General features: G+C 33.9%; 1 protein-coding gene across 4 annotated transcripts; it reads right to left on the reverse strand.

Moving 5' to 3' along the window:
* Positions 1-4,804: 4,804 nt before the first annotated feature.
* LOC112790889 (transcription factor GLABRA 3) lies at positions 4,805-8,588 on the reverse strand. 4 transcript variants are annotated; one of them, XM_025833504.3, is made up of 9 exons: positions 8,101-8,588; positions 7,764-8,006; positions 7,251-7,508; positions 7,056-7,152; positions 6,910-6,924; positions 6,748-6,804; positions 5,873-6,658; positions 5,330-5,776; positions 4,805-5,196 (listed from the first exon to the last, which is right to left on the reverse strand). In XM_025833504.3, exons 2-9 carry the CDS (start codon positions 7,859-7,861, stop codon positions 5,125-5,127), a joined length of 1,830 nt encoding a protein of 609 aa, XP_025689289.1. In that variant the 5' UTR covers positions 7,862-8,006; positions 8,101-8,588; the 3' UTR covers positions 4,805-5,124. The 4 variants fall into 4 exon arrangements, with proteins under 4 accessions (XP_025689289.1, XP_025689290.1, XP_072089364.1 ...); XM_025833505.3 differs by having other exon boundaries at positions 7,251-7,505; positions 7,764-8,584; XM_072233263.1 differs by lacking the exon at positions 6,910-6,924 and having other exon boundaries at positions 7,251-7,505; positions 8,101-8,583.
* Positions 8,589-10,218: the final 1,630 nt, after the last annotated feature.

A 10,218-nucleotide genomic window follows, 5' to 3' on the forward strand; every position in this document is an offset into this window, starting at 1 on the left:
AATGCATTTCTTAATGGAAATTTGAAAAAGAAGGTCTATATGAAACCACCTCCGGGTTATCCTTGTCCTTCTAGCAAAGTCTGTCTCCTTCGCAAGGCACTTTATAATCTTAAGCAAGCTTCTCGTGAATGGTTTGACAAGTTCAACACCACTATATGCAATCTTGGTTTCACTTGCATCCCTCATGAGAATGCTCTCTTTATTAGTAAAAGTGAACGTGGAGTAGTTCTTCTTCTTTTGTATGTTGATGACATGATCATTACTAGAGATGATGTTGATGGTATCTCTGATCTCAAAGCCTCCCTTCACCATACTTTTGAGATGAAAGATCTTGGCTCTCTCAGTTATTTTCTTAGTCTCAAGGTCATATCCACAGATGATGGTATCTATATCTCTCAAGTTAAGTATGCTTCAGATCTTCTTGCTGGTGTCAGGATTAGAGATAGTCGCACTGAGTCTACTCCCCTTGAGTCTAATGTTCGATTTACCCCTATGGATGGCACGATTTTGGATAATCCTACTCTTTATCGACAGTTAGTTGGGAGTCTCGTTTACTTGACTGTCACCCGACCAGACATCGCCTATCTAGTTTATGTTCTTAGCCAGTTCTTGTTAGCTCCTCGTACTACTCACTATGCGGCAGTTCTTTGCATTCTTTGCTACATCAAAGCCACCTTATTTCATGACCTTTATTTTTCTGTCCATTCATCTTTATCCCTTCAGGCGTACTCAGATGCTGATTGGGTTGGTGATCCCACTAATCGTCGTTCTACTACTGGTTATTGTTTGTTTCTTAGCGAGCTAAGAAGCAAACGTTCACTGCTCGATCAAGCACAGAAGTTAAATACCGTGCTCCTGCTGACTGATGAGCGGATAATTTATACGCTTTTTGGCATTGTTTTTAGGTAGTTTTTAGTAAGTTCAAGCTACTTTTAGGGATGTTTTCATTAGTTTTTATGATAAATTCATATTTCTGGACTTCACTATGAGTTTGTGTGTTTTTCTATAATTTCAGGTAATTTCTGGCTGAAATTGAGGGACTTGAGCAAAAACTCTGAAAAAGGCTGACAAAAGGACTGCTGATGTTGTTGGAATCTGACCTCCCTGCACTCAAAATGGATTTTCTGGAGCTACAGAACTCCAAATGGCGCGCTCTCAACGGCGTTGGAACGTAGACATCCAGAGCTTTCCAGCAATATATAATAGTCCATACTTTATTCGGGAATTGACGATGTAAAGTAGCGCTCAACGCCAAGTACATGCTGCTGTCTGGAGTCAAACGCCAGAAACACGTCACAACCCGGAGTTGAACGCCAGAAACACGCTATAACTCAGCGTTCAACTCCAAAGGAAGCCTCAGCTCGTGGATAGATCAAGCTCAGCCCAAACACATACCAAGTGGGCCCCAGAAGTGGATTTATGCATCAATTACTTACTCATGTAAATCCTAGTAGCTAGTTTAGTATAAATAAGACTTTTTACTAGTGTATTAGACATCTCTGGACGCCTAGTCCTTAGACCATGGGGGCTGGCCATTTGGCCATGCCTGAACCTTTCACTTATGTATTTTCAACGGTGGAGTTTCTACACACCATAGATTAAGGGTGTGGAGCTCTGCTGTACCTCAAGTTTTAATACAATTACTATTATTTTCTATTTAATTCTCTTTTATTCTTATTCCAAGATATACGTTGCACTTCAACTTGATGAATGTGATGATCCGTGACACTCATCATCGTTCTCACCTATGAACGCGCGTGACTGACAACCACTTCCGTTCTACCTTAGGCCGGGCGCATATCTCTTAGATTCCCCAACAGAATCTTCGTGGTATAAGCTAGAATTGATGGCAACATTCATGAGAATCCGGAAAGTCTAACCTTGTCTGTGGTATTCCAAGTAGGATTCCGGAATTGAATGACTGTGACGAGCTTCAAACTCTTGAAGGCTGGGCGTTAGTGACAGACGCAAAAGAATCAAGGGATTCTATTCCAACCTGATTGAGAACCGACAGATGATTAGCCGTGCTGTGACAGAGCATTTGGACCATTTTCACTGAGAGGATGGGATGTAGCCATCGACAAGGGTGATGCCTCCAGACGATTAGCCATGCAGTGACAGCGCATAGGACCATTTTCCCGAGAGGATGAAAAGTAGCCATTGACGACGGTGACGCCCTACATACAGCTTGCCATGGAAAGGAGTAAGAAGGATTGGATGAATGTAATAAGAAAGTAGAGATTCAAGAGGAGCACAGCATATCCATACGCTTATCTGAAATTCCCACTATTGATTTACATAAGTATTTCTATCTTATTTTATTTTCTGTTTATTATTTATTTTCGAACTTATCATAAACCATTTAATCTGCCTAACTGAGATTTACAAAGTGACCATAGCTTGCTTCATACCAACAATCTCTGTGGGATCGACCCTTACTCACGTAAGGTATTACTTGGATGACCCAGTACACTTGCTGGTTAAGTTGAACGGAGTTATGATCACACCAGGGATTATTAAGATCCCAATTTATCATACCATGATCTCTTTGGGATATTTTTGATTTCATACAAGTACAAAGAGACCAACTTTGAGGATCACAATTTCGTCCACCACTGACACCCCTGTTGAGGTTGTCTCGATTTGTTGGCTTCTCACAGACTCGAGTGCTCCTCAGTCTTCTCCGACCGATATTTTTTGTGACAATCGTAATGCTATTCGGATTGCGCATAACACCAAACCCATTGATCTTGATTGTCACTTTGTTTGACAACGTCTCCTTATAAATGTTGTTCGCCTCGTCGCTGTTAGAACTCTGGATAAAATTACTAATATCTTCATGAAGGCTCATCATCCTACTCATTTTCAGACTCTAGCATCCAAACTCAAGATGGTATTCTTAGCTCCCACTTGAATTTGTGGAAGGAAGAATGTTAAGAATAATTAGGATTAATTAAGATCAATTAGTATCATTTATATTTATATAAATTATCTGTATATTAATTGTAGAATTTACTTTTATTACTTTAATTCTTTTAACACCTATATATATCCATATGTATTATACCTTTTTAACACACTAATAATACATTTTTCATATTACTCTTCTTTTTTCTATCATCAGCATTGACTATGTCCTATATTTTATTCAAGTTTTTAGTAAAAGTTACCAATAGCAGACGATTGAACGTGTTACATGTTGAGCTTTGTACACCTTTACTCATGCAGTCATACTACCTCAAGCAGCATGATTTACATTATTAAAGTATGTAAATGGCAACACACACACCAAGATTGAAAAGCAAGCTAATAAGCTAAGCTTTCATTTAAATATTATGGCCGGCTTTGCGGCTTCTTTTCTGTGTATTTATTGTTTAATATGTTCCCGTCAAAAACAACTTAACTGGTGCTTTGATACCTGATTATAAAATGCAGGGATAATTATATTATCATATAACTGTAACCTTAATTTGACCAAGAATAAGTATTCCAATTTTATGGTCAAACGTAGTTATAATTTTAAAAAAATTATCAAAATAGTATCTAAATGTTATTGACAAAACAAATTCTAAAAAATATTAAGGACAAATAAGTACAAAAAATATTTAAAAACATGACAAAAAAATTAGATATTAAATATATATTACAAAAAAAATTTTAGACATAAAATTTTGATGCAATTTTATAATTATTATTAAAAAAATGAGATCTTTCATCTTTAAAATTTAGTAATTTTTGTTAAATAAATATTTTTTAAAAATTTTTTTATTATGAATGACCATATTATTTTTAAAAATAAAAAAATCTAAAAATCAAATTTTATTCTAAATTTTTATGTGTACCTTCAAATATTTATTTAAATATTGACACAAAAATTTAAAATTAATAAAAAAATTATTTGCTAAATATAGAAATTATTTTATTATTTACAAAAAATTATAATATTTATTAATTTTTTATTATATTTTTAAATTATTTAAAAATTATTTTATCAATAATATCTTTTTAAGAATTTTTTTATCAACGACTTAATTTTTTGAATGCCAAATTGATAACTAACCTTGCAAAAATTGATCGAGATAGCGCAATATAGTTCCTGTAGTTAGAACCATCACCAGATTTTCACATGTAGCATCTATATCCACGTACTCTTTGATGTCTACATTACATGCAAACATGTAGCCCTATATATATATATATATATATATATATATATATATATATATATATATATATATATATATATATATATATAGGAAAAGTATAAGGAACCAAAAACTTATCAGTCAAAAACTAAATAAAATTATATTAATTTATATTAATAATTAATTAATTTTAAATTTTTTAAATTTAAAATTTAAAAAATTTTAAATTAATTAAGTAAACCTAATTAAAACCTATAAAAACCTTCTTCTTTTTTCTCATATTAATCTATCCACTTCTAACAATCATAAATTCGAAAAATATATAAAAGAACATCCATTTAATATGAAAAAGAAACATTCTAATACTTAGTAAAAGAAACATCTATATATATTAACTCGTAAAAATTTTGAATTCATCCAAAAGTATTTAGCTGGGTTTTGGCTGATATGGTTTTGGTTCCTAACTTTACTCATTCAATATATATATATATATATGGAACAATACGGAAAGAATAAGAGGTGATAATTAATTAGTAGTTATGGGTCAAATTTGTCGTGCACTTCTATAGTACTCTATGTAGGTTCATTTTCAAATCATGTGCGCTAGATTTAAAAGTCGATGCATCATCTTTACTGTCGACGAATGATGACCATAATAATTGAGAATGTAAGTCAATATAATCAATATATAATTGTTTGGTCAAATTAAACTAGCTATTGTTAGGGCATAGCAGCTTAATTGCATAACAAAATCAAGTCAACTAAGCCTATTTTCACATTTACAACTGCTTAATTGGATAGACGTCCATTTACATCACCAAGAACTTATGGCATGCCCAAAAAACTATATTCTCCCTTTATTTTGAGTCCTTTTATGCCTTTGAAAGAAAATCTACATGCAAGACTTGTGACGCCATTTCCATAACTGAACTAAATTGAACAAGCATTGTTATGGTTTTAGGGAGATGCAAAGATAGATTCAACACTTGAAAGCCACATTTTGTAGTGTTTGTTTGATCCTTTTTGCTGATACAATAGTTGGCCCTGTGAGCTGCACATGAAAGATGCTCAATTTAATTAAAAAAGACCACTAAGCATTATGAAATAGAAAACATACATTCCCAGTTTCCCACCATAGGTGATGAGGTTTAATTAAAACCAAAAAGGTGATTCCATGTACTTACCTTAGATTTAAGGGTAAAATAAAGATTCCCATCAACTTCGCTGGACTGAACTGAATGAAAATTCAATCTGAGACTGCTAACTGCTTCCATAATTTTTAGAAACATTCCTGCTCTTGAAGGGCATTTCATTTCAATCACAACTTCATTATTCTCATTGATGTTAACAGCAACATCATTAGTAGAACTTCCTTTTAGTAAAGATTCTGAATTAATCTCTGGCCTTGTGTCATCTATGTCCCGAGACTTCCTCTTTTTCGCCATCGATTTATTGCCGTTATCCGTTTTGTTAAAATAATTATCAGAAGTCCTCTCCACCATATCTTGAGGTGATCTTTTAGTTCTAGCCTCTCTGTCTGTTAGATCCTTATGAGCTTCCAACTCTTTTATCCTTTTTTCAAGCTTTCTAAGGTATTCTATTGCATCATCTAGTATCGAAACTTTGTCATCCTGCAGGGATGGATGGATCATATGGTTAATTTCAGCAGCGACATTTAAAGGATTACAACCTCAACAATCAAGGGAATACTATATATAAATGGTTACCTTAGTAATTGAAGGGACCATTGATCTAAGGGTTAAAAACCTTTCATTTAGTTTTGCTCTTCTCCTTCTCTCTGACAAAACATGGTTCATGCCATTTTCATCAGCTTCTGTTCTCACTGCTTCCTTAAAGTCATTCTCTTCTTGATACTCAAGTATCCCATCCAAGTGCATCCGAGGAACTTCAAACAATACCTTCTTCAATAAAGCTTGTGAGCTTCCTCCAGTTCTTGGCCTTTGGTAGCTCACTGACCCAGCTTTCTTCCAACTTGTAAAGCTTGATTCCTGATGAAAATTTTGAAAATGCATCCCCATGATTAACTGGTCTGAGCTTTTTAGAAGGGTAGAAAGAACCATCTGATAATGCCAATCATCGCTTCGAGGATCAACTAATGTCATTTTTGAGTTATTGCACTTTTGAAGGTCTTTGGCACTATCAGTGAGGTTTTCACCCTTTGGAAGAGAAGCAACGTTCTCAGGACTGTGAAGAGTTTGAGATACGCAGTCACTAGAATTATGAACAGCATTGCTCAATTCATCATCCATAATTTGCCAACTTTGGACTTGAGAGGTGCCATTATTTATCCTTTCAACCATGAATGTTTCATCTGGTGGTTGATTGGCTTGAAATGCATTTGAACTGTTATTAGGAGAAGTTATGCTGATTAATGCACCTCCTACTTCTTGAGATTGTTTCGCATTAAATGCTCCATGTACATTATGAACACCGACATCAAGAATATCCAAGGAAGTTCTGATCTGTTGAATGAGACTGAGATCTTCTGAGACCTAAAAAAATATAAATCAAAGCAACATGGTTATGAGGGGAGGAATTGAAAGAAAAATAACAATAAAGTTCAGATAAAGTGGAAACTTGCATAATCAGTTGTACCCAGCTCAATGACCCCATCCATAAAAGGAAAGCACACCACTGTCTGAGAAACGAAAATTACACAGCACATTAGTGAGATATTTCCTAATAAACTTGAATTACTATGAGTAATCACAATACTCATGGTCTTAGAATAAGAGGATGGTACCTGAATGGATGCACTCTGAGCATAACAGAGGAGAAAGTGCAGCGATGGAGAAAAGACCAACCAAAGATAACATATTAGAGACATTATGTCCCAACAAAAGAAGAAAAAAATACAGAAGAAATAATAGGCAGAAAGCAGAATCATACCTTAGCCAGAAGACAGCGACTAAAATCTCTACAATCACTAGAAGGAGCATCACACAGCCAAATTGGTTCACCTTTTGCAAGAGCCTTTCCTGGTAACCTTCCAACATACAGAGATTTGACAATTTAGTGATCCAGTAAAAAAGATGAAGTGAAAAGAGAAAATAAGAGAAGATTTATTAGTGTCACTATTATTACCCTTGGCCAATGTTGAATACAAAGGACATGCAAACCAAATAGTACCATTCTGTATCTGTGAGATCCTCCGGAGACAGTGCTGCTGAAGGCCTTTTGGTTTGAGGGCTGGCTTCTACAGTTTTGAGGGACTTGTATAACTCTCGAAGCTGCTCACTCCGCTGCAACCCTATCTGATCAGAATTGAGTTCCACTCCTTGACTTGTCTTCCTTGTCTTAATGTCTCCATTGTAATATCCTTCCCCCCAACTCAACACCCTGCTAAATGGGCACCATGAATAGAAAGAAATTGATTTTGAATAGTAGTATTATTGAATTGTGGTGTTCTCTAAGAAGCTATTGTATTGAGTTGTTCATATTAGAGAAGAAGAAGAAGAAACAAGTCATGATGTGTCTCATCATATGAAGTCCATTCAGGTATTTTCACAAACAACACATATTCAAGAAACAGAAATGAAAAAAAAAAATCACAAACAGAACTGAAATTCATGGAAACAGTTAGTTAGAAGTTAGTACCCGGGTTGGGTAGATGAAGTAGACCAGAATATTGCATAGCTCCACTGGATGCTTCTAACAGACAAAGCAAGCTGTTCTTTGAAGTTCTCCGTCAACATTTCCTTGTTCTTTGGGTTCAGAAAAATAACCACCAAACCTTATCACATATAGATCCAAAATTCTCAATATGAACCTCCCTCTCCTCTCTCTAAATCTCCATTTTCTTGATTGTAGAACGTTCAACGAAAGCAAAACAAGTAGGCCCTATATTCCAAAAGCAACCTTCCTTAGTTCCACTTGCTAGATTCAGAATCCAAAAAACAAGTGGCAGTGTTTCAAAACTGTTGTAATATCTTACAAGTATAGCAGCAGATGTCGACTCCAGAGAGAGGTTGATCTCACCCAGTATCTATTAATGCCTGTGTTGTACTATTTGTAGGGTCTGGTATCACAAGGAGCTTCTTGTGTCACTCAATAAGACAAAACCATACCCCTTTTATTCCTACCTATGATTAAAATAACAAGAGAAGAGAGGAACAAAAAACAAGCAAGGGGTTGGTTGATTCTATTTATAGTAACTGATCTAACAGATTGAATTTGAGTTCATATGTATGCCTCATGCCTATGGAGGGGGTGAAACAAAATATTGGACATTAGACAATGCTGATCTATTTATTAATGATGGCTTGGAAGAAGTGAAATGTTTGTGATGACTAAGGGCCAGGGTTACCATGACTTTGATAACTGAGGCTGAGAGGGACAGGTTTCTTTCAACACATTTTTGCACGCTATCTTTCCTAGTTGATACACTTAATTGGTTGATTTCAGTTTTTTAGAAGAATGAAACTCAACTTAGATGAGTTGAAAACTCTAATCAAACGGAGAGTGAAAATAAAATAGGAGAGAGAAAATAAATTGAAATTGCTAACCAAATATTTTATGTCGTGCATGTGCAGAAAGTACCACACAAATGATTACTCTTCTTTTTATTTCCGCATTATTCTTATTTCTGCTTTATTATTATTATTATTATTATTATTATTATTATTATTATTATTATTATTATTATTATTTGGTCTCATAAAATCTCACAAGATTTTATGTATATACAAATCGTAATAAATAGCATAAAATAAAGCAGCTCATATATAACTCAAAATCTACTAATAGGCTAATAGCCATAGCACCAAGACTTTTCGGTTTTTATGGCCACTCCAAACAAAACAGAACGTCTATTCCAATTTAGAGACAATTTTCCACGTTTATTTCCACTTTGTTGGGCGAGGCGGTTTGACATAACTGAATGTCCAATCCACCATATAACGCAAGCCATGATTGACATGTCACTCCTCCCATTTTACTGCACATATAGTTTACCCAAACTGTGACAACAATCATATATCCAATGATTTCTTTCAACTTTCCACACGTGCAATTATATCCAATTCATAATTTAAAGATTGATAAAACTTTTATTTTTATAAATAGCATATTAAAATTGGTATTTAATAGATAATGTTTTAAAAACTATAACACTTGTGTTTGGTATATCCATAAAATTAACTTTTAATAAACACAAACAATAATTATATTTAATAAAATAAATTTTAAGATATCTTTGAAAAGTATTTTTTTTTTTATACTTTTAAAAGCAATCTAAATTTTCCAAAATTATAAGTGCAACTAAACACAAAATAGTTTACCAAATCTAAATTTTCTTGGTTTATTTTTTCCTTTAACGAGAGAAGTTGCTACACAATACGCGAATTCATTCTTGTTGGACATCATAAAAAAAGGAGAGAAGATGCGGATAAAAACCATGAGATCCGTTGATAATAGTTATCGACCTGGTTTCATTTAGCATCATTCTTCTTATGCTATATGATTCTTATTTGGAAATGAGAATTAGTCGTATGATTCCATAAGCAAAGAGACATGAGAGGGCTGAAGATGTGACCACCACCGTATATGGCAAAAACAAAATGGCAACAAATCCGTCATATGAGCATTTCATAGTAAAAAATAATAATTAAACTTAAATAATTCTTAGCTTCTTGTCGTTGGCCGCCTACATGGTCATACATACATACGTGAGTTCCTTTAATTTCTTATTTTTTATAAAAAAATATTTATTTTTTCTTCTTAGACTATGTCATATTGTGTCTTGCAAACAACGTAAAGAAAAATTGAACAGATTCCGTTCTCGTTGCTTGGTTCAGTTCCCTCAATTAAAGAATGCGAGTTCTTTGTTCAACAATCTTGTCTTATGGGTTGCATGAATTTCAAACTAGAATATTGATTAACTCTATAAGCACAAATCAGCAATACTTTATTTTTTCTTTTTGTAATAATAATAATAATAATAATAATAATAATAATAATAATAATAATAAGGAGAGAGGATTCTTGAGCCTCGACTAACTCACATGGGCGGCATATATATATATATATATATATATAGGACTTACGATAGGAT

This window comes from Arachis hypogaea, chromosome 3 (assembly GCF_003086295.3).
Source record: "Arachis hypogaea cultivar Tifrunner chromosome 3, arahy.Tifrunner.gnm2.J5K5, whole genome shotgun sequence".
NCBI classification, from domain to species: Eukaryota; Viridiplantae; Streptophyta; class Magnoliopsida; order Fabales; family Fabaceae; genus Arachis; species Arachis hypogaea.